The sequence below is a fragment of the Bos grunniens genome, chromosome 17, assembly GCF_055505025.1.
Source record: "Bos grunniens cultivar Pamir isolate PY7600 chromosome 17, Bosgru_T2T1.0, whole genome shotgun sequence".
Taxonomy (NCBI): Eukaryota; Metazoa; Chordata; class Mammalia; order Artiodactyla; family Bovidae; genus Bos; species Bos grunniens.
The window spans coordinates 70,241,756-70,266,241 of NC_141181.1; the positions used below are offsets into that span (position 1 = coordinate 70,241,756).

Consider the following 24,486-nt stretch of genomic DNA (forward strand, 5'->3'; position numbering starts at 1 on the left):
GTCAGAAACGGTTGGCCATGGAGGAGGGTAAAGCTGCCTCTGCTGGTCTTCGTGGCCCCGACCTAGAACTCTGCTGTCTGACCTGCTTTGACATCATCTTCAGAGGGAAACACCGGGCCCCCTCCCCCCATACGGCTCCTGCTCACGCTCAGGGCCTTCTTCCTCAGGGCCATGAAGAGCTTTCTCTTTCGAGAAGTGTTTGCTAAAGGCAGAGCTCTGGAAAAGAGATGCCGCAGATAGAAAGCTGTCATCACTTCGTCAAGCTGCAGACCATTTCCTCTAAATTTGTGACTCCAGGAAAGGCTGGTGAAGAAATCACAGACGTAGCCACCGACTGTGGTGTAATGGGCTGGCTGACGACAGAGGGTTTTCTGCGGTGCTGAGAGCACCCACACCCCTATCCACACAAGCACAGTAGCTTGATAATTAGAGTAACAGGTACCATTTATCGAATGCTCACTCTGCACCAGACACTGTCCTAAGCACTTCACATACATTATCTCATTTAATTTCCACAGCACCCTAATAATGGTGGTGCTGGTCTTACCTATTTTACAAATATAGGGAAGTGGAGCTTACTTGCCCACAGTCACAGAGCTAGTAGCTGGCATAGCTGGGATCTGAATCGAGGTGTCCTGCCTCCTGGCTTACCAGAGTCTTTGCATTCCTGACTGGGGCGGTCATTTAACCTCCCTGAGGCTAGATTTCCTCTTCTGTAAAGGCAAGGTGAAAAGAGACCACTAGTGGTATCAGCTAACATTGAAGGGCCTCTGTTCAAAGGCTTCGAGAACTCAAGTGTCGACAGAAAGTGCTGTTAAACGGCTCCGGGCGTGGGAGTCGGTGGAGCATCCCTGCCCCCTGCTGTTGGTGCTGCTGCCACTCAAGCCCCTGATGCCCATTGACCCGTTTGTCCAGTTCGTCTCTGAGGAAGCTGTCAGCAGCAGGGCGTTAAGGCGGGTGCTCAGGGGCCTGCGGCCTGCCGCGCCGGGAAGGGAAAGGGCAAACAGCTGGGCCGCCTTTTGCCCCCACAGGGGACTCCATCGTGGACAAGGTGGGGCTGCTGGTATGCAGCAGAGCTGTGCACCTTAGTCCTGCTCTGTTCTCTGGAAAGAGAAAACTAAGATCCCATAGAAGCCCCGCAGCAGCTACTGGGGCAGAGATGGAGAGGGGTTGTGGGGAGCCAGGGATGGACAACTGATATTTACTAAGCATTGTATTGGGAGTTTCACTTAGATTATCTGATTGAATCGGTTTCACTTAGCTTGCCTTACAGTGATCCTGCAACCCCATTTTGTCCTAAAACAGAAAGGGCCAGAAAGGATAGGTAACTTGCTCAGAGTCACACAGAGCTGACATTTGAATTCAGGTCTCTCTGGCTCGGGGCGGGGGTGGGTGTGGGGGGTTCTTCTTCCCACTGTGACTTCCACAGAGGAACAGTAGACCTGGATTTGAGCTTTAACTGAGCCAGGCCAGCTGTGTAACTGGACCAGGTCGTTAGCTACAATGAGCCTCATTTTCTTATCTCTAAGACATGGTGAAAGTTGCCCACCTCATGAAGTCCCTGTGAGCATCACAGACGTAGCGGATCAGAGAGCACTGAGAGTGTTAGGATGGGGCAACGCAGGGTCAGCGGCTGCAGGGGCAACTCTGGTCCTTAGTTTGCCATTCTGACTTCACTTAGAGCATCATCTACTGTATTAAAGCATGCAGTTGGCTGCTGTTGGGGATACAGATTTGACTTCTTGGCCTGGTCTCCTAGCTTGGAGCATTCTTAACAGTGGGCTGTAGTCTGTCTTCCACTGTGTCTCTCCCCTGGAACGTTCCCTTGTTGGTGGTCCAGAGGACAGCCCCACCAGTCTGTCTGCCAGCCACTTTTCAGTCCATCTTGTCTGGCCTCCTGAGCTGCGCTGGAGGTGGTAACGTGAACCAGAGTTCGCAGTCAGGCTGCTTGAGTTTCCATCCCAGCGCCACTTGAGTCACCACCTTCATCTTTCTTTGCCACAGTTTCCTCCTCTATAAAGGAGTGACTTGGTTCCATCTCAAAAGGTCATTCTTTGTGCAGACTAAATTTGACCGTGCGCTCAGTGCACTTAGCACTGCCTGGCCGTAATCAGGACTTAATAGGTGTTAGCGTTGACTGTTGGTGTCTCAGTCACTCTGGAAGCGGCCCCTCCCCTTGGCTGCCCCGAGTTTCCCCGATCTCTCTGGTCGTTGTGGCTTGTTCACGCCTCTCTACCCAGCTCTGAAATGCTGCCGCCCCTCCGGGTACTCTATTTCCTCCCTGGGCAGCCTCACCCACCCCCGCGGCTCCTGTCGTCCTGCACACACTGGTGACCTATACTCCACACACTGATGAAACCAGTACCAGTCCAGACCTTTCCACTGAGTTCTAGACTAGCTGTCCTTCTGTCGACCTCGCATGTCCCTTTGGATGTCTTGTGGACATCTCAGACCCCGCTGGACCTTCAGTCTTCCCCCCAAACTGACTTCTTTTCCATTGTTACTGTCCCGTTGAATGGTGCCACCATCCGCCCACTGCCCAGGCCACAGCCCAGGTGTCCTTCACCTCTCGTCATCTGCGTATCCAAGCCTGCTGGTTTTAATATCTCTTTAAATAGTAATATAATAGCTTTGAATGCCTCCACTTCTTTCCATTGCTCCTATCACCACTGTGTTCTGGGTTACCACCATCCCTCACCTGATGACCGCAGTAGACATCTAACTGTCCATAGTCATTCTGCACCCCCAGTCCATTCTCCACAGAGAAGCCAGAGTAGGTGATCTGTGGGGGGGAAAAAAAAAACCAGTGTGACCACATCACATTCTGTCATCTCTCTGCCTTATACACTTGAGCAGCTTTCTAGCGTTCTTAGATCAAGGCCACAGCCCTTTTGGGTGCCTGTAGAGCCCCTGTGGCCTGGCCTCGCCCCACAGCCTCTGTTTCCTCTGCTTCAGCCTTGCTGCTCCTCACAGATCCAAAACTTGCTCTTCTTTCTTCTGAAGGGACTTTGTTCCTGCTGTTCGCTCTGCCTGGAATGCCTCCTCACCCTGTTTTGGTCTAATTAACACCTGCTCATCCTTTAGATCTCTACCTGGATGAGGAATGGATGTCTCAGGAAAGTCGCTGCAGAATAGGTCATGGCCCCTGTTTCACAGACCTTTCCCTTTGAAGCCTTTTCTGTGGGTTTAAGCTCACATTTATTCACTTGATCATCTTCTTAATGACATCCTCAGATCTGTACTCTGCTAGCATAACTTGGTTGGGGACCACAGGGCTTTTTACCTGTCATGTGTCACCACTGAGCTCATGTTGGCATGGGAGGGATTGTTGTTGAATGAATTGCCAGGGGGCGGCCAAGAGATGTGAAGTAAGTGACTCCTTTCCTTGCCCTTTCTTCCCCACATCCTTCCCTCAGCAGCCTCTGTGGCTGCAGTTACTGTAAACGGTTCTGAATGTTGGGTTACTTGGGACAGCTGCCTGCACCTGTTGAGGTGAGAAGTTAAAGACTTGTCTTCTGCTCCCAAAGGAGCCCGAGAGGCTGGCCCAGGAGTCCTCCTGTCCAGCAGCAGGTCTTGACCTGTCCTTCTGTGTAGGTACAGTCCAGACAGGAGTAAGCCCTGGAGAGAGAAGGGGCTCAGCTACTGTGGCCCAAATTGGTCATGAACTGCCCTGAAATCTGCCAAATCCCAATTCTAGTTGTAAGTTTTAAATTTTGTTTTTTAAACTTTTAGAAATCTTTGAAAGATGGCATTAGCTAAAGATGACCATTGAGTGTAAGGTAGGGGGGGAAGTATCTTTTGCTTTTGGGTGATTTATGGTGGGGAGAGTGTGGATTTGGGCACTTCCCCAAGAACTTGGAGATGAAGTTTGTCCTGTGGGGGTTAGACTGGTTGGGTCCGTGTGGAATGGGAGCAGTCTTGTGTGGTAGTTAAGAAAGACTCTAGAACCAGATTGCGTGGAGGCAAATCCTGGCCCTGGCATCTACTAGCTGGGCACCTTGAGCAGGGTACTCACCCTCTCTGTGCTTTGTTTCTTCATCTGTGAAACGGAGAAAATTGCCTACTGCCTGCCTCCTGGTATTATTTTGGGGGCGAGTGAGTGAAGCTGTGTGTGGCCCTGGTGGGGCCAGGGCTGGCAGAGCAAGCACTTGTCACTATTATCTGCTTGTTGGTAGCTGCCAGGGAGCCCTGAGTCTCCCAGGGCTGAATCAGTATGTAAATTGGTGACATGTGCTCCTTAGAAGAAAAGCTATGACCAACCTAGACAGCATATTAAAAAGCAGAGACATGACTTTGCCAACAAAGGTCCATCTAGTTAAAGCTATGGTTTTTCCAGTAGTCATGTATGGATGTGAGAGTTGGACTATAAAGAAAGCTGTGTGCCAAAGAATTGATGCTTTGGGACTGTGGTGTTGGAGAAGACTCGAGAGTCCCTTAGGCTGCAAGGAGATCCAACCAGTCCATCCTAAAGGAGATCAGTCCTGGGTGTTCATTGGAAGGACTGATGTGGAAGCTGAAACTCCAATACTTTGGCCACCTGATGCGAAGAGCTGACTCATTGGAAAAGACCCTGATGCTGGAAAAGATGAGGGCAGGAGGAGAAGAGAACGACAGAGGATGAGATGGCTGGATGGCATCATCGACTCAATGGACATGAGTTTGAGTAGGCTCCAGGAGTTGGTGATGGACAGGGAGGCCTGGCGAGCTGTAGTCCATGGGGTCGCAAATGTTGGACACAACTGAGTGACTGAACTGAACATACTTAAAGAAGTAATGATTTTTTTTTCAATTAAAATTATTTTAAAAACTAGTGGAAGTCTTCCCTGGTGGCTCAGTGGTAAATAATCCACCTGCCAATGCAGAAGACATGGATTTGATCCCTGGTCCAGGAAGATCCCACATGGCACAGAGCAGCTCAGCCCATGCACCACAACTGTTGAATCTGTGCTTTAGAGCCCGTGAGCTGCAACTGCTGAGGCCTGTGCTCCCCAGTGCCTGTGCTCCACAGGAGAGGTCACTGTGATGAGAAACCCTTGCACCACCACTGGAGAGTAGCCTCGACTCTCTAATGAGAGAAAAGTCTGCACAGCAGCAAAGACCTAACACAGCCAAAATAAGTGATTTTTAAAGAAAAGAAAAGTCAGTAGAATAATGTCCAGCAGTGAAACAGAAAGTGAAAAGTCAGGCAAAGCTAAAAGTATGTCCACATAGAGATACCGAATCTGGGTTTAGTCACCAGAAGGGCCTTCTTTGTTGCAGGCAGGGCTGGTTTGGTTAACACTCAACTCCCAGAATGACATTTCTCTCCGTGACTCTTCATTTCCCTTTATCTTAGGTTCATGCTCACATTACAGCTTTCTGATGCCTAATTCAGCTTCCTGGGTTCTTCTTTTTTTTTGGCCACACGGCACGTGGAATACTAGTTCCCCGACCAGGAATCAAACCCTCACCCTTGCAGTGAAAGTGCTGTATCTTACCCTGGGACCATGAGGGAAGTCCCTAAACTGACTTTTAAAAAAATAAATGAAAGGACCGTCTCGATGGAGACCTGGCCTGAGGATGAAGCTGTGCTCTGCTGTTAGTGAACACTAGCTGGCAGCAGGCCTCAGTGGACGTGCACACAGTCAGCTGTGGACTTGAGACAAATGCCAGTAGTGGGAGAGGAACTGGCAGCTCAGGACCGGCACTCCCTTTGTATTTCAGTCTTCCTGTTCTCTTGGTTGAGAGCCTCTGCTTGCTTAATGCCTCTGATGACTCCTCTTGCCCGTGGGCGACCTGGCTCATGGTGGTCTGCCCTGCCCTCCCTCACCATCCCAGCCTCCCGCTGCTCGCTCGCTCACATGTGCCCAGTGCCACAGGGGACGGGCCTTCCTCTGTTCCACCTCAGTGCTTTTGCACATGTTGTTCCTTGAGCTGGAATGCCTCTTGTCTGCCTGGCGATCAGCCTGTTAGATGCGGCCAATCCCTCGTGGAGGGGCCTCCCCACATGCACCCGCTCTCCTCCCCACCAATCAGAGGAGACTTTCTCCTTCTCTTATTCTCCGTGTATAACCTCAGGCACGGCTCCGTCAGTATTTGTTTACATGTCTAGCATCACTCCCCGAGTATGAAATTCTCTCAGTCTGGAGCTGCATCCAGTTCATCTTTGTATCCCAGAGCTCGGCAGAGTGCCAAGAACACAGCGGGCACTTGGGGTTTGTCGGGTGAACCATGTTTTTGTCCAATGACCACCTTTCTCTTTCGACTCTTGGATGAAGCCCGCCCAGTACACGTCATCACCATCTCTTCGCTCTGCAGTGTTCTCCCAGGCGAGACCGCTTCTTCTGACATGGGGGCATGGAATAAGACCTCCATCTATAAATGTCATTCTAGAGTCTGGAGCCAACAGTGCTGCAGCCTTGAGGGATGGCATGCTTTCTGCACAGCCCAGCCCATGGTGCTAGAACCTCTCCTCCCTTGGGCAGTGCTGGAAGAGTGCTAACAGGCTCTCTTTCCACCCTCCTCCCCGTGACCAGGAAAAACCTCCCAGTACCTCAGGCCGGATTATCTGAGTGGTTTTCTACGCGTCAGTCACCTTCTGGTCCTGCCTTACCCGGTAGTGATCCTGGTTAGATTGGGGGAGCCCCACTCTGCTCCCATCAGTAGCACTGACTCTTGTAGCAGTACCGGCTGTTTTTGGTTTTTTAAATATTTATTTATTTGACTGAGCCAGGTCTTAGTTGGGGCATGTGGGCTCTTTAATTGCAGCATGTGGGATCTAGTTCCCTAACCAGGGATCAAACCCGGGCCCCCTGCATTGGGAGCATGGAGTCTCAGTCACTGGACCACCAGGGAAGTCCCTGTTTTTGTTTTTGTCAGCCCTTGTGCTTTGCTTTGTTAACTTGTTTCAATTCCAGAGGTGGCCTTTTCATGAGATGACCCTGTATTCTGGAGTCACCTTTCCCCAGTGTACCTTGAGCAGCAACACTGCATTGTTACTGACGACAAGAGAGAGGCAGCTACTGTGGGTTCCAGATGCGTAAGAACAGCCCCAGGAGGGGGGCGTCCCCAGTGAGCCAAGGCTTCACAGGATGTCAGCCACCAAACCTTTCTTTACTCGAGCTGCATCCAGAATAAGCAGATGAACAGACTGCCTGTGGCCGTTTCCTCCTTCGTAGCAGGGGATGCTAGTGATCTGTCCTGCCTGCCTCTCGGATTTTGTGTGAGGATAGGATGGAATCAAGGGGGAGAGCGCACAGAGAGAGGAAAGCTGTGCTTTCAGCCTCCAGTCTGCATCAGAAACACTGGGGCTTACGCAGAATGCAGTTCTTGGGCTCACTCTCAGCAGTTCTTACTACATCGGTCTGGAGTGGGCTCAGGAAGCTTGATTTTTAACACACTGTCCAGGGGCATCTCATGCTGCTGTTCTTTTAACCACGGTTTCAGAAACAGCACTATAAATCAAAGAACAAGTATAAAATAGTTATTCGAGGCAACGTTAGTGCCTTGGACCTGGAATCCAAAGTCTTGGGTTAAATCCCAGCTCTGCCCATTCCTAAACCCGTGACCTTGAATGACCTTCTCTTTGAGCTTCAGTTCTTCATAAGTACAAAGGAGATGATACTCTTGGACCTGGAATCCAAAGTCTTGGGTTAAATCCCAGCTTTCCCTATTCTCAGACCTGTGACCTTGAATAACCTTCTCTTTGAATTTCAGTATTTTGCCTGTAAAATGAAACTGTTACACCCCAACCTCACAGGGTTGTGAGAATTAAAATGTTATGTGAGCAAGCCCACCTCAATAAAGGGCTCATGGAATTCGGTCAGTGTTTTACAGAAAGGGAGCCAAGTGTCCACTACTTCTGGAATGTGGTGTCGTGTTAACAAACACAGGGTGAAAGACAGTCCTTGGCGCCGAGCTTAATCAGATGGCACAGAGTCTGAATAGAGCCTTAGACATAGGGTCCAGCCCCTCGGAACTCGGAAGGGAGGACGGAAAGCCCAAGGTATACAAGGGTACCCAGTCAGGTGAAATGTGTTTAGTTTAGATGGAGAAATTATTCCTCAATACACTGAAGAAAGAAAGGCGGGGTGGGGGGACCTTATGGGTGTAGGAACAAAACCGCTGTTAGTAACTTTTGAGAAACTGTGCAGAATGGGGTAATCCCCCCGGGTGTAATTGCTTATTACTGTATAGTTGTTAATACCTGCTGTGTATCAGGCATTGGTGATCTAATCGTGAATAAGAACGGAGGTGGCTAACTGGCCTGGTTTTCAAAAAGGAAGAATAGAGATCCTGGAAAAAGTACTCATTACTTTTTTGGCTTGACTCCTTCACAGAGTCCTGATGGGATTTTGTGGACGAATTCCAGTGGGGTTCCGTGGAATTTTGTAGATGATGGAATAGGTGGGCAGTGAACACTTAGGACAGGGGCTCCAGCAGCCGTGGATCCGTCGTGACTCATTAGACCTGACTTCATATTCTCACTGGGTCCTCTTGAATTCTACAAGGCATTGGATAAAATCTTTTGTGATATCCTAACAGTGCAAATGTGGGCAGGAAATCTGGAGAAATCAGAGGCAGAAGTTCAGGGTACCCAGCACTTTGGGGCCCTGTGTTGTTGCAGAGGCCGGATTCCTGAATACCTCACTTGGGCTCCTGTTGAGGAAAGGCCTTAGGACTGGAGGTCGGCAGACCCGGCTTTTAATCTCAGCCCTGAGCTTCCCACAGTAACTTGGATGGGTTGCTAACATCTCTGGGTTTCCCTTGCCTTGTCTGTGCTGTACATACTCCTTTCTAGGTTGTTGCAGGGACTGACCTGGCTGATGAGCTTGAAAGCTCTCTGTAAATGGAAAACACTTTATAAACCTTAGTTTTCATCACCAGTCTAGAAGTTGCTCATAACAGGGTTCCTGAACCATTTACTAGGCATCTGTGAACATCAGGTGTGGACCTCACATATTCGATCTGGAGGTAGGTAGATACAGGCTCCAAGTCCCTCTTATGTGATGTGCTTGAGGACGCATCAGGGAATCCCCTTCCTGAGAAGATATGAGTGCTCTGTGGGAGGTGGGCCTGGAAAAGGGAGGAGATAGCTGCCAGCTGGGGGTGGAGGAGGCTTCAGAAGGAGCTAAGGGAACAAGGGCTTGGGGACTGACTACCCAGGGAGAGCCTGCATGGCCGGGTGAGGAAGTGGAGGGGAGGAGGTGGCCAGAGCCATGACCCCAGGAGCGAAGCTGTGGAGACAGCCTGGGGATCCCCAGTGCAGGGCGCCCAGGCAGGCTTAGCTTTGGACAGGAGCACTAGGAAAAATGTGTGAGGTGTTTGCTCTAAACCGTGGGACTTCTTTTTGTTTTTGTCCATTTATCATTTTAAAAACCAGCACTTAGGAGCTTCCCTAGTGGTCCAGTGGTTAAGAATTCACCTTGTAATGCAGGGGACACTGGTTCCATCCCTGGTCTGGGAAGATCGTACATGCCACATGGCAAGTAAACCTGTGCACCACAGTTAGTGAGCGCACATGCCCTAGAGCACATGCTCTGCAACAAGAGAAGCTGCCACAGTGAGAAGGTGGTGCACACAACCAGAGGGTAGTCCTGCTAGCAACAACTAGAGAGACCTGTGTGCAGCAGCAAGGACCCAGCACAGCCAAAAAAGCAGCACTTAGGGATTTCCCTGGTGGCCCAGTGGCTAAGACTGTTCTCTCCCAATGCAGGGGGTCCAGGTTTGATCCCTAGTGAGGGAACTAGAGGCCTCATGCTGCAAGTAAGACCTGGAACAGACCAAAAAATATATATATATATATGTATATATATATGCGGCACTTAAGTGTAAGGAAAACAATGTAGGCAGTATCAAAAGGGTAGAAAATGAATGCTGTTTCATCTGTGCTGCTTGTTTCACTGCCCTAAAGAGGAAACCGATTAGCCATGCGCTAGAATCCAGCAGGATGGCTAAGGACTATGTATGCAGACTTTTGAAACAATGGGATCACTCTGCACATTCTCTCCGATGCCTAGATTTTTCATATAACCCCTCATCCAGGACAGTTTCTGTTTCAGGACCTAAGGTCTCCCTCATTATTTGTAACAGCTGCATAGTATTCTGTCTCATGGATGTGCAATAGCCCAGTCCTGCTGACAGACACATGGATTGTTCCTCATCTTTTAGTATTAAACCATGCTGTGAACACGTGTCTCGGCACATTTGTAGGAATATTTCTCTGGGCAAGATTTCTAGCAGTAGAATTGCTGGGACTCCCCTTCCTGAGAGCTGACTGCTGCTGTAGTGTGGAAAATGAGCTGGAGTAGAAGGGGAGCAGAGGCAGGAAGAACGGCCAGCAGATGGGCTGACGCTGCTCCCTGGCTAAGGTCCCTGAGTACCCATCCCTGGTCAGAGTCCTCCCGGCCAGTAGAGGGCCCCACAGGGACAGAGTTCCCCAGGCATCAGGCTGTCTGACCAGAGCTGCCTCCGAGAAGAGGCTGGGGTGATTCATTCATTCATAGTGTTCACTTGGGGCCGCTGGTCTGAGGGCTGTCCCCTCCAGCCTCTCACCAGCCACCTTGAAGCCCCGCTCCTCAGCTGATTCCGAGGAGTCGGTCGGCTGGGCTCCCTGCCAGGTTTCCAGCTTGAGAAACGTGCAAAAGATTACTGCCTCTCCTGCCATCTTCCCCCGCCGTCACCGCCAGTCCAGGGATCCTGGCACTGCCTCTGGCAGCTGCCGCGTCTTGTGCCAGCTGCTCTGGTACCTAGAAGAGTGGCTTCCCACCCAGAACCAATATCCAGGGGCAGGGCGTAGAAATACAGCCTTCACTGTGACCTTTCACCTCCCATTCTGAGGGGTTTGGGCCCTTCGAAGTTGGCCCCGAGGAGCCACACACTTGGGTCTGAGCGGCCAGCGGCTTCTCACATCTGGTGGTCCCCCATCTTTTGTGGTTTCTCTGGAGGTCTGGATTTATGGGGGTCAAGCAGACTCTGCCTGGGAGGGGCCTGGGAAGTGGCTGCACCTCTTCCTGGGGGAGGTCCTCACATTAGTTCCCCACACGCCCACCCACCCACCGAGTGTTTTGTGAGGGAGCAGGGGGATGGAGAGAGCCTGCAGCCTCGCTCGCATTCCTAGACACCGACTCACTGCGCCCGCCGCCGCTGGAACAGCAGAGCTGTGTGAAATGTCAAGAGGAGTTATGCTCATGGGCTCCCTGGCCCTGTCTCTCTGTGGCTTGCATTTTCTTCCACCCGCACTCTGTTCATCAGATGGAAATCGGAAGGTGCAATTAGAAGATAATTTGCTAGTTCCAGACTTAATTTGGGGCCCCCTCCTTGCCTGATCAAATTACTGGGGAACATAATAGATTTTTGGTGAGAAGTAGTTGGCTGGAAGAACAGAGCTCCCCGCTCTCCAGCTGGACGGGCCTTTCAGTATCCCGCGTGCCGTCCCCCCTCCGCTCTGTGCGGCCCCCCACCCCTGGCTCTTGTGTGGCCCCCAGGCCGGAATCCTGATCCTCCCAGGGTCAGCTCAAGAGGTCTAAACTCAAATTGAGACCCAGGGAAACAGGGAGCCCTCTGCAACTTCATAGTGCTGAAAAACGAAGCTGGCAGTTTTTTAGAAACATCACTGAGACCGAGATAGAGGCAGCAACTTGCTGAAGGCCACAGAGTGAGCCTGTAGTGGTAGTAACAGTGGTCTTAATGATATTAGCAGCTAACATTTATCAACCCTTAATGTGTTCCAGACTGCGTGCCAAGGGCTTACGTGCAGGGCCTTGTCGCATTCAAACCCAGACAGTCTGGCTGCAGTCCCAGGCCAGGCTCCAGCATAGCAACGGTAGAGCCCAGGATTGACAGCCCAGGTTCGAATCCTCGCTCCACCTCTCACACGTGCAGCTGGTTGACCTCAGGCATGGGGTTTATACTCGGTACCTCGGTTCCTTCCACCGTAAAAAGGGGGGAGTCACAGGACTGTCAGCTGGCGTGGTTTAAGTTCATTCATGTGTGTAAGGTGCTGCGCACAGGCTTGGAGCAGGGTGCGTGCTGGTCCAGTGCTCACTGCCCGCCGGCCGCCTCGGGGGCTGGAGCGTGGGGCCCGTGTGGCAGGACACAGACGTGGCTGCCGTCCGCACGAATGCAGGAAGTGGTCTTCACTATTAGAGGCCAGGTACAGTGTGGTTGAGGGAGCTGCCTGTGGGGCAGAAGCCAGCAGACTAGCCCACTGCCTCTTTTTGTACAACCTTTTGATTTTCACATTTTTTTATCTTTTTTTTTTTTTTTCAAAAAAAATATATTTATTTATTTATTTGACTGCCTTGGGTCTTCTTGCAGCATGTGGGCTTTCTCTAGTTGTGGTTGTTCTGCGACATGTGGGTTCCTAGTCCCCTGGCCAGGGAGCAAACCCATGTCCTTGGCGTTGGAAGGCAGATTCTTAACCACTGGACCACCAGGGCAGTCCCTTCACATTCTTAAACAGAGGAAAGCAAAAGAATATTTTGTGGCACGTGAAAACAGCACAAAATTCACGCTTCCATATCCATAAGTAAAGCATTATTGGAATATAGCGACATCCATTCATTTGTTTTATATATATAGGCCACTGTCGTGCTGCAGTGACACAATCTGTATTCATTTTAGGCCTGCACAGCCTAAAATGTTTGCTCTCTGGCCCTTTACAGAAAAAGTGTCCCAACCCCGGCTCTTACTGGATTTGAAACCCAGCTCCCTCACTCAGCAGCTGTTTGTCTTCAGGCTAGTGACACAACGCTTAGGAACCTCAGTTTCATCATCTGTTAAACGGGGGTGATAACATCTACCCCATGTATTGGCCATTTAAGTATGACAGATAAGTGATAATGCAGGGCCTGGAACGTCCTAAGTGCTCCATAAGTGGTAGCTTATAACAGGGTGCAGACACCCTGTCTTATCACTTGCGTCCTTATCCCCGTGCCCCATCAGTAGAGGAATGGGAAGAGGCCCCCCAGCTCCCAGCCTCCACCTTCGCCATGGGCTTTCCTGTCTCTGGGACAGGGTGACTTGCATGGAGAGGAGCGTGTGTCGGGTGGGAGAAAGCAGGCGTCGCTCCCTCAAGTCCAACAGTGGGGTCTGGATGTGGCCCCGTCTTCCTCAGGCAGAGGGTAAGGGACTCTCTCGATGGTGGGCCCTGGTTTAGCCAGTCCCGTCTCCAGACACGTGGCTCATCGTCCCCACAGGCACCCTGGGCCTTGCCCTCCATCGTGCCCTGGTTTTCAGTGTGAAAAGCCTGGTTACCGTGGACACCGGGGAAGAAGCACCACTGCCTGCTGAGGCCGAAGGGTGGCATTCCAGGAATGAATGAATGAATGAATGAATGAGAGGGCACAAGTGACCTGGACTCCAGTCCCTGTGCTCCTCCTGTGTGCAGAAGGGTTTTGCGGGAGATGTTTTACCTTGAAGAGGCAGAATGAAGCTCGGCGGCTGAGACCTCCAGCTCTAAAGTCACATGAGCCTGCATTTAAATACCAGCCGTGCCGCCGACTAGTTATTTGGCCATGGGTAAGTGACTTAATCTCTCTGTACCTCGCTTCCCTTGTTTCCACCGAGGAGATAGCCCCCATGTCAGAGAAATAAGACAGTATCACATGGCGCTTGTCACAGGAGAAATGGCAGGCAACATAGCGCTCTGGGCCTTGTTTCCTCATCTGCGGCGCAGCTCTGCCCAGAAGTGGAGTGCCCAGGCCAGAAAGAGGGAAGGAATGAATGGGGACCCTCGTGCCAGTACCGAGTAGATGCCAGCCCGGAGCCGAGAGCCCAGAGGGCAGCTCCCTGGCCCTGGGTCTCTGGACCGGCCTCTGGGGCCGGAGGGCCCCCCCTTTAGCGGGTGTGGCTTGGCCTGGAGCTGGTCTCCTGGGCTTTTCTTCATCTCCGAGCAGAGTTCCCATCCTTTGGGCAGCTCTTCAGGCCGGGGACACTTGGGGCAGCTGTGCCCACCCCGTCTCCTGCCCTGCCCTTCCCCAGGCTGAGGGATGGACACCCAGCCAGTCCTGGTTATTGTCTGCGGCGCCAGCCTGCAGCCTCCCTCCCGCTCGGCTCCACCCCTTGCCTGCAAGGTCTGTTTCCTAATAGCTGCTCCAACCACACACCTCGTTCCGCGCGGAGCCCCTCCCCTTCCTCCCTCCCCCGGCAGGGGTGGGGCTGCCGAGGAAGGCTAACTTGACAGCAGCGCCTCTTTCTTGGCGAGTCACCGGCCCCTGCCTGAGAATGCCTGAGTGCGTGTAGCCTCTGCAGAGAGGTGCTTCTCCTGAGTCCCGAGGGGCCGCCCAGCCTCGGAGAACCGGGGAGCAGCGTTCCAGCCATGAGCTCCTGCGGGACTTCGCTGGGGGGCAAGGGGCTCAGAACGCTCACGCCCCTCCGGCCGCCCCGGAGGGAGAGGTGAGCTGGGCAGCCAGCGCTGCCAGAGCCCCAGGCCTGTCATGGTGGCCGCCCGCAGGCCGGAGGCCCTCCCCGACGGGTTTGCAGCTGAGCTTGTGTCTTGTGTGTCTGGCGTGGGAAGAAGATGGGGAGTTACTTGTCCGTCCAGGCTTACTTCACCTCCAGAGACCCCTTCCGGTGAGTCGCGCTTCCCATCTCCTCTTTGGGCCGCGGTCCTGAAGGGAGGGCCAAGGCCACCCCCCTTTGCCTCTTGGGTTTTTCTTGTCCTCCCATCGCGCGTGTCAGGCACAAGCCAGTGGAAGCCGCTTCCCCACGGAACCAGGTCCCCCCACCCCAGGTCCTGGGAACAGGGAGGGGAGGGGCGGTCGGGCCGCAGCCGCCAGGGAGCTTGGCCTCCCGGGGCTTCCCAGACGCACCTGGACGAGCCTCCGAGAGATGCAAGGTGCTGCCGAGCTGGCCTGCTCACGGTGCTACTTCTTCCTGGGGGAGCGCAGGAGGGGCTGTTCTTTGCAGCTCTCCACGTCTCACCTGTGGGCTGTGCCGCCTGCCCGGGAATTTGTCCCAACAAGCAGGATGGGCAGGTTTTGCCAAACAGCGTGGAAGCCGGCGAGGCTGGGTGTGGGCAGCCCAGTACACTGTAAGCTCTCTCATTACACACGTTTGTTCTCTTAATAGCAGGCACCTTGGCCTCTGGCCTCTAAGGGCTCCTGCATTCCCTGTGAGTAGGATTGCCTGGCAAAGTCCTGGGCACGTGAGACCTGGGGCAGCCGGCTTTGGAGGGTCCCGAGCTAGGGGGCCAGCCCCCATGCCTGCCAGGTCCCCAGACCTGAGCTTCTGCGGGGCTTCTCACGGGGAGATGTGGAAACTTCCGGTCTACCTCCGACCTGCCTTTCTCTACTGTCTGCCCCACCCCACCTCCCTACAGAAACTCCCCAGGGGGTTCTGGCCTCTGGGTCCCTCCTGGCTGGAGCCATTCCTGGCTGGGGTGGAGCTTGTTTTCATTCTTTGGGAGCAGCCTGTTCTGAGGTCTGCCTCCCCCTCACCAGTGGTCCTGGTCGGCTTCTCCCTCTGGCGTCCCCAGCCCAGCCCCTTGCCCAGATTGCGCTGTGGGGATCAGTCGGGTGGCCGTGCCCTGGGCAGAAAAGCAGAGCACCACGTGGCTTCTCAGAATCACCAGACCCTGGTCGAGTGGTGGGAAACCCCAGGGTCTGAGGGGCGGGATAAAACTGGTCCTCGGGGCTGCCTCTTCCAGACATCCTGCCTGGCACTTCATCCTGCAGTCTCTTGACAGCCTCAAGACCTTTGGTGTCCCCGTTTTACAGATGTGGTAGCTGCTTTCAACAGTTAACTTGCAGGGTCTTTCTGGCCAGCCTCGGGAGGCTGCATCTCCCCCTGCGTGTATCTCCCCAGGACCGTTCTCAGGTTTGCTTTCCTCGCAGAGGAGAGAGGGAGCAAGCAGGGAAAGGCTTCCCCATAGTTTTCCTGGCACATGGCGGGGACAGCAGATATCCTCCTCTGCAGGGCCTTTGGGGATGGGGATTGATCTTGAGTTGTACCATGTGGAATCAAGATGCCAAGTGTTTGAAGCAGCCACTAGTTTAAGCCAGGGCCTCATTAATCCCTCTTACTCTTAATCCTGGATCGGCAGCCTGGGGGTGGGGTGGCTTCCTTAGAAGCCAGGAATGTGTGCCCCTTTTAATCTCTGGGGGCACAACACAGCCTCTCAGGAGCTCAAGCAGATAATGGACAGTCAGCGTGGACCTGTGAGGACCCGGCCACTGCGCCACCCAGGTCTGCCCGTGCTTTGTCTTGCTCTGCCCCAGCCCCTCCGGGCAACCTGACGGCCCTCCCCCCAACTCTGTTTGCCCAGCTGGAGTCAGGGGGGGCTGACTGGCGGGCCACAGCCGCTCTCCCCTCCCCCGAGATGGGAGGCCACATTCCTGAAGCCACTTCTGAAGAGCTAGCCGAGCATGGGGCTCTGTGCCCTGCCTCCCCACCCAGGGACCACCCAGACCCTCTCCTCTCCCAGGTAGCAGTCCAGTCAGTCACCAGTGTCACTGCCTTGTCAGAAAGCCGCTTCTGCCCTCGCCCCCTCCTTTATTGCAGGATGTCCTCAAGGGCTGCCCTCTGACCAGGTGCCTGACCCCACCCTGGGCCTCGGTTTCCTCCCCTGCGGAGCGTAGGGACTGGATTTCCTGGGCTCCTCGACACGACCCTTGCCAGATTCTGTGGAAGAAATTAAGTCCTTGACCCCAGGCCCTGAGCACACAGTTCTGGGTCTGCAGCTTCAAGGAGAGTGACGCAACCAGATTCCATGGGGACATGATCAGGCGTGACAGCTCGCCGGGGAGGGAAGTGGGAGCCGGGGATGAAGAATGCGATTTCTGTGCCCCAGGCGCCCCTGCCCGCCAGGCAGGCAGGCAGGCATCGTCCCCTTCTGCCCGTGCACCAGGGTTGGGGGCTGAGACGTAGTCATGAGCGTCCTCGCGAGTAAGAAAACCCCTCCGATCGGAATTTACAGAAGAGGAAAATTAAAGAGGGACTTTAGTCTGACATCATTAAAGGATTTTTCTTTTTACAGCTTTCCCCTTAATGCCTGACGTTGATTTGGTGAGTTTGGTTTACACATTGTCTCTTGAAGAAAACAAGTGCATCTTTGTATTCTAAAGCAACCCTTGTTCAAAGGGAGAAACTGTTCTTAACCCTGCCCACCTTCACAGTCACATTTGGCAGCTGCCTTGGGTCCCCTGGGACTCTCTCTCCCCTGAAAAATGAAGGACTCAGATCAGGTGAGTGGTTCCCAGCTCTGCAGCCCACGTGGCTCCTCCGACACACAAGCTCTCTTCCATTAGCTGCAGCACCACGGCACAGATGACTTGAAACCACAGGCTTTCTGGCTTCTGGTTGGAACTGAGTCAGCGCACTCTGGCAACACTTATTTCTTGCTGATCAGAAGCTCGTTATGTGTTTGGTTAATTTTTTCAAACAGGATAACAACCGATTTATTCCATAATAATTACAGCTTAATTGACAGCCTGTTTCAGTCTGCAGGGTCTGCAGGAAGGAGGGGTGATTAAGGGGTCTGGGGTGGTAGAAGGCTGAGCTCTGACGGACCGGAGTCTCTGGGCCCCTGCTCTATTCTGCCCCCGACCCCTTCGGGCCCAGAGGAGGTGTGGCGACCCCAGTCGTTTCACTCAGGCTAGACCAGAGAGATCTGCCAGGTGCCCCGCGCACCCCAGTCAGTGCTCAGAGGCAGGGGCTGGAAGAAGCTTCTCCCACTCTGCTTTCTGCTCAGAGGCTAAGGACAAGCCTCCGGCCAGGCCCTCAAGCAGGACGCTGGAGGGCTTGTTCTTTAACCTGTGTAAATCCAGGTAACAATGGCTGTTCTGGCGCTCTCACCACCAAAGGTGGAAAATTTACCTGTAAACGTTTGGTCTGAAGAATTTTCATGTGACTGAGGGCGGGGCCTCTGTCTTATCTCACTTGGCTTCTCTCAGCACCTTGCTTGTTCCATCTTGCACACCCTCCATGAACAGTAACTGTTTCCTAATTGGTCAGAATTGATTATAATCAATTGATTTCTAACTGGCTAGATAGATAATTCATTTGCGGACCTTCCCTGTTTCCAGAAATCTCTTTGGTTCTGGGCCAAGAAACAGGTCCCTCTTGCTTGGGCCTGGGAGAGGGACGGGTCTGTCTCCTTTCACCCTGGGTGTTCTCCAATCGGAGAGGGAGGTGGGGAGATGAGCACTTCCTGGGCCCCCGCTCTGGGCCAGGCTCTCGCTGGGCGTCTGTACGTGGTTTAATTTTCATCATCACCAGTGTGCGAATGAGGACACTGAGGCCTGGGTCATGAAGTAACTGGCTTCAGGTGACTCAGATAGTGAGTGGCAAAGATGGAATGTGGACCCAGGTCTTAAGAGAAATTATTTATGAAACTTTAAGTTTGATTATTATTTTTTAACCAGTATGTTCCCTGCTGACTCTAAAGGCTTTAGCTTGGATCTGAGCTGCCCACTGAACTGACCATCAGGGTTTGGTCCACTCTAGCTGCCCAGGCTCTCCATAGTGCTCCGGGAAAGTTCTGGAGGTTGTTAAAGCATGTGGCTGGAGAGTCTCTGCTCCATTCACTGCTCTGGAGAGTGTGTTGGCTGATGCCTTGGCCCTGGGGTCTGGCTCCACTGCCAGGCCCACCACCTCCAAGCTCGATGCCCTGGGCCTGTAGCCAGGGCACATGCTAATTTTCACTTGAAACTTCGGAAAATTGAAGGCTGGGAAAGGCTTTGGGGAGAAGGTATTGTGGCCATGGCCCCTGAGGATCAAGGTGGAATTCTCCTGAGTCACACCTTACATTCCCAGAGTGAGTTTTGGACCCTTTTAATAGGGGCAGAGTCTGCTGGGGACCAACCTGCCATGGACTCAGTGGAGGAGGAGAGTCATTGTGCCACTTAACGTTGGGTCCTTGGGCTTCAGGAGAAGCACCAGCAGGTGTTGACACGCAAAGGGACGCGTGCTCTCAGGGCTCCAGCCTCTGTGTCTTCACAGATGCGAGCCCCACTGCCCAGCTTAGTGGGCGTGCTGCACCATGAAGCGGAGGCACACGTTGGTGCAGATTCCGGCTTCGTCATGTGTGTTCCGGGCAACTTCGCAGAAGTGACTTGACTCTGCTTTTCAGTCTCCTAGTCTGTGAAACAGGGCTAATCCTATCACCCTGCAGGGTGCGGTCAGGATTAGAGCTCATGAAAGTTAGGTATCTCATACAGCGCAGCAGAATATGGTTACATTCTCGAAACAGGTTACCGTGGCTGCTGTGAACATTTAAGTGAATCTGCCGCAGCAGTGTCCCCGGAGGCCCAGAACCACTTGTGTCCTGTGTAAAGCAGCCCGTCCTCCTGTCAGACGTTCAGCTTCCTGTTCTTCAAAGTTGCCTGTGGCGGCCGGCCCTGGCTGAGCAGCCGACTGTGCCCCGCAGAGGCATTCCTTGACCCAGATATGTGCGTGGTGGTGTCACGCTCTGGCCAGGTCTTCTTCCCAGGAGGCCAGCACGTCTGGCTCCTGCATGCCTGCACTTGCCCCTCTCCCTGGCCCCTTCCCAGTCCTGGCCTGGGCTACTTGCAACAGACAAAGGGAGGCTATTGGCAGTGGAGAGGAGGACGCATTTGGTGCTCCTGTGCCCTGCAGTGCACATACCATGGCAGGGGTGTAACAGGGCCCCGGCCAATGGTTGGTGCAGGTTCGTCTGCAGCAGCTCTCCTCCACCTCAGACAGGAGAGGGGCGGGCAGGGCCCGGTGACCGGGAGCCGCGAAACCCCAATGCTCCCACCTGGACCGCTGGTGCTCGCCACGCCCATAGTGTTCACTCTGGAAGTGTTTGCTGAGGGCTTACTCCGAAGGCCCTTTGCACGGTGCTGAGTCTCTCAGGGGTGAGTGGGATGCTGTTCCTCTCCTCAGTGAAGGAAGAAGGCAGGTACCCAGATGCCTTACATCAGAAGGTGGGAGCATGAAGGAAGGCCCTGCCCCTGCTGCCGGCCCCCGTGCCGGGCACGTCACCACCGTCCAGAACTGAGTTCTGTCCTCACTGCCTGCCTAAAAATAGGTGATGTTGCCACTTCAGAAATAAGGAGCCGAGCAGCTGGCCTGAGATCACCCGGGGGCGGGGTGGGGGGAGATACATGGTGCTGAGATTGGAGCCTTGGATCATCCAGGGGAAAGTCTAATCCCCTCAGTTTACGGGTGGGGGGACTGAGCCCAGAGAGAGAGAGGGGCTTGTCCAGAGACATGTGGTTCCTAAGAACCTGAACCTGGTGTCTCCTCCCAGCTCAGAGCGCATGTAAAAGTGTGCCTTTTACGCTGAGAGGAGCTGGAGTTGCGTGCCCAGAACGGGGTCTTCCCCTCCACCTCCTGTAACTCATGGTCTGCACTGAGCCGTCCTGGGCACTGCACATCCATACTCGTCTACCTGAAATTCAGCAGCCAGAGGACAAATGAGAAACGCTAAGGGTGGGTGGCTGATGGCGGACGCCCCATCTCGGCCTCTCGCCCTGCACTGTTAATCAAGTTTTGTTTAGATTTTCTCTTCTTCAACCCATTATAAGCTCTTGGAAGTGGAGGAGGGGACCCTGTATGATCTATCTTTTCTATCTGCAGTGCCTACCAAGTTACTCTAAGAACACACTTGCTTTGCCCTTCACAGTTTGCAGGAGACTTTGCTCTTTATTAACTTACTTGTTCATAGTGGCTCTTTGTAGTAGATGCTATGGGTCACGTTTTGTCCGTGAGAAAAAGCTAGTAAGAGAAGTTGTCCAAAAACCACCGAGGTAATGGCAGTAAGTGGCCAATAACATGAGTTTCCATTATCATCATCACTCAATAGCAGTGGACGCTACAGCATTGTTAGAGTGCTAGGCCTTTTATATAAGCTGTCTTATTTTAAAAAATATTCTTGGCCCTGCCACACAGCTTGTGGGACCCTAGTTCGCCGAGCCGAGATCAAAGCCTTGCCCCTACAGTGGAAGCACAGAGCCCCAGCCACTGGCCCGCCAGGGAAGTCCCAAACTGTCTGTACTTTAACATGTATTATTTTATTTTCACAGTAGTCTACATTACAGATAAGGAAGCTGCGTCAGAGAAGTGAAATAACTTGCCCAAGATGACATGACTAGTAAGCGGCAGGTCAGGATTCAAACCAAGAACAGTTCCACCCTGCCTCTCAGAAAGCAAGGAGAGTGTGGGTGCCGCGAGGCCTCGACGACAAGAACAGTCTGTTAACTAGGAAGAGGGAGGTGGGACAGGCTCACCCGGCCGAGGGGCTCTTAGCTCTGAGTGCCAGGGTCAGACGTGAGGATGATCGCGTGTATAGACATGACCCCAGAACACCCCCAGCCTGACCGAGTGTGGAGCTTCACAGCCCAGTGACTGGAGGAGAAAGGAGCTCTGAGGCTCACACGCACGTGTTACATGGTGCTGATGGAGTCTTTCTTCCCCTCATTATTTTATTTTGAAAAATTTCAGATATATAGAAGAGTTGAAAGACTAGTTTAAAAAACTCATATATCCTTCACCTAAGATCATTTGTTAAGTTTAAGCCACTTCATATGTCTGTATACACACATACACAGAGTTTTATTTTTTACTTATTTACAAGTAAATTGCAAGTAAAAGGAAATCAGTCCTGGGTGTTTGCTGGAAGGACTGATGTTGAAGCTGAAACTCCAATACTTTGGCCACCTGATGCGAAGAGCTGACTCATTGGAAAAGACTCTGATGCTGGGAAAGATTGAGGGCAGGAGGAGAAGGGGACGACAGAGGATGAGATGGCTGGATGGCATCACCGACTCAATGGACATGAGTCTGGGTGAACTCCGGGAGTTGGTGATGGACAGGGAGGCCTGGCGTGCTGCGGTTCACGGGGTCGCAGGGTCAGACGTGACTGAGTGATTGAACTGAACTGACTCTCCTTATTACTTTACTATTTTTCTTCTATAAATTCTTCTGTATAGGCAAAGTATCATTATCGCATCTAAAAAATTAACAGTAATTTTGCATTATAATCTAATGTATAGGCGAAATTCAGATTTCCTCAGTTCCAAAAATGTCAGTCTTGCCTGTTTTCATTTTCAATCCAGAATCGAATCCAGGGCTTAGGTGTTGCATTTGGGGGTTTCTGTGTCTACTGGGCTTTTCTAATCCCTGTGCCTTAACTTTTTAAAACAGAAAAGACCAGTTGTCTTATAGAATGACCTCCCCTTTCTGGATTTGCCTGATTGTTTCTGTACACTTAATCTGTTTTTCTCAAGGATGCTCATAGGTAATGCTGTGGAGATGGGTAGGTTCTGAAGAGTGGAGGTCACTGAGCTTCTTTGGTTCATTGAGGTATCATTCTTGACCAGAAGTTCTTAACTGGCACATGAATGGGCTTCAGTCCTATGACATGTACCCCATACCTAAATTATATGCACATTTTCCTCATGTGTGTATTTTTTTGGGAGAGGCTTCTTACTCAGTCGCTAAGTCATGTCGGGCTCTTTGCAACCCCATGGAGTGCAGCTCACCAGGCTTCCCTGCCTTCCACTATCTCCCAGAGTTTGCTCATTGAGTCAGTGATGCCATCCAACCATCTTATCCTCTCTGTCATCCCCTTCTCCTCCTGCCCTCAATCTTCCCCAGCATGAAAGTCTTTTCCAGTGAGTCTGCTCTTTGCATCAGGTGGCCAAAGTATTGGAACTTCAGCTTCAGGGTGAGTCCTTCCAGTGAATATTCAGGGTTGATTTCCTTTAGGATTGACCAGTTTGATCTCTTTGCAGTCCAAGGGACTCTGAAGAGTCTTCTCCAGCATCCCAATTCAAAAGCCAAGAGGTTTCTTGACTCTTATCAAATTATCAAATTTCTCCAAGGGCTTCAAGGCCCAGAAAGGTTTAGGTTTCTGTCCTTGCCTTGCTCTTCAGGTGTTCTGAATGCCAGGATCCCCTCACCAACTGGTACTATGAGAAGGATGGGAAGCTGTACTGCCAGAAGGACTACTGGGGGAAGTTTGGGGAGTTCTGCCACGGGTGCTCTCTGGTGATGACGGGGCCCGCCATGGTGAGTGCATCCCTCCATCTCTGCCCCTCCGTCGTCAGAGTTCATTGGCAGTGCCTCCGGTTCCCTGTGGCCATTCACCTTCTGTCTTCCCGTCAGCCGAGGCCTCTCCCTTTATTTATTCAGTCACTTAACAGATGATTTTTAGGACCTATTAAGTGCCAGATGTGATCCGTCTCTCAGAGACTTAACAGTCCAGTGTTGGGAGGGCTGGGCAGGCAAGGAGGGGAGACGGTGAGATGGGATGGGGCCCTAAAGGGGAGCATGAGCCTCCCTCCTGGGGCTGATGACTTCTGGGGGCCTGTGCCCATGGCTGAGACCGAGAGTTTTTTTCTTACAGTCTCAGAAATGACAAGGAGGGACTTCCCTGCTGGTCCAGTGGTTAGGACTCCTTGCTTTCACTGCCAAGGACCTGGATTCAGTCCCTAGTTGGAGAACTAAGATTCTGCAGGTCACATGGTGTTGACAAACAGAAAGAAAGAAATGACAGAGAAGCACCAGTCCAGCCCTTTCCCTGGAAGCTCTGGGACGGGGCGGGCCAAAGTCAGCAATGACTGGGCAGGGATGGTCTGTAGAGCCCTGATGGGAGGCCCCTCACCCACCCCGCCTCCACTCCAGCAACAGTGCCAACTTGTCTCCTCCCCACGTCTGTCCACCCTGCTCCCCACCTGCCCACAGGTGGCCGGGGAGTTCAAGTACCACCCAGAGTGCTTCGCCTGTATGAGCTGCAAGGTGATCATCGAGGATGGGGACGCATACGCCCTGGTGCAGCACGCCACCCTCTACTGGTAAGATGGTGGCCCCGTGTCCCTCCTTCCTGACAAGGGTGGCTGAGCGGGCGGGGCAAGTGGCAGTGTGAATTGTGCAGGACTGCTGGGGTCTCGGTGCGCTGATTGTATTCCTGTCACAGCGATGGCTCTTGACCAGCTCTGAAAGCTGTGAGCGAGATAATGAACGTCTCTGCCTTCTCTCCGTACCTAGTGGGAGAATAAGCATACTGCCCTGCAGGCCTCCCAGAGGGAGATGATGGCTGGGAGGGGACTCTCGGAGAGGGAGCCCAGGATGTTAAAGGCAAAGGCCCCTGAGAAGTCAGCCCAGCTGCCTCGGTCGACAAAAAAAGTCAGGCTGAGGCCCAGTTCTTACCTTGAGTCAGAGGCAGAGAACCCAGCTGCTCATTGTGAGCGGCCAGCTGGAATCGGGCAGGGCAGTGAACGTGGGGCTATGTGCTCTGTCGCTGGAAGGCTCATCGTTGCTGGGGGCTTCCAGGTGGGGCTCCAGGATCTCAGCCCCCTTTCTGCTCCTCCCCGCAGTGGGAAGTGCCACAACGAGGTGGTACTGGCACCCATGTTTGAGAGGCTGTCCACGGAATCCGTCCAGGACCAGCTGCCCTACTCCGTCACACACATCTCCATGCCAGCCACCACCGAAGGCAGGCGGGGCTTCTCCGTGTCCGTGGAGAGTGCCTGCTCAAACTACGCCACCACCGTGCAAGTGAGAGAGTGAGTGCCTGGGATGGGGGTTCTGGAGCGGAGC

At 52.9% G+C, this 24,486-nt stretch overlaps 1 protein-coding gene across 5 annotated transcripts in view; it reads left to right on the forward strand.

Annotated features, from left to right (window-relative positions):
• LIMK2 (LIM domain kinase 2) overlaps positions 1-24,486 on the forward strand; it is a 54,550-nt gene that overhangs the window by 18,470 nt on the left and 11,594 nt on the right. The window contains exons 1-5 of one of the 5 annotated variants that reach the window (XM_086348838.1): positions 14,183-14,553; positions 16,958-17,165; positions 22,821-22,956; positions 23,632-23,741; positions 24,264-24,452. In XM_086348838.1, the coding sequence (XP_086204964.1) occupies positions 22,939-22,956; positions 23,632-23,741; positions 24,264-24,452 (317 nt within the window). In that variant the 5' untranslated portion in view covers positions 14,183-14,553; positions 16,958-17,165; positions 22,821-22,938. Of the gene's footprint in view, positions 1-13,178; positions 13,501-14,182; positions 14,554-16,957; positions 17,166-22,820; positions 22,957-23,631; positions 23,742-24,263; positions 24,453-24,486 lie in introns of those variants that run through there. The other 4 variants (XM_086348837.1, XM_086348836.1, XM_086348835.1 and 1 more) reach the window with 4 other exon arrangements.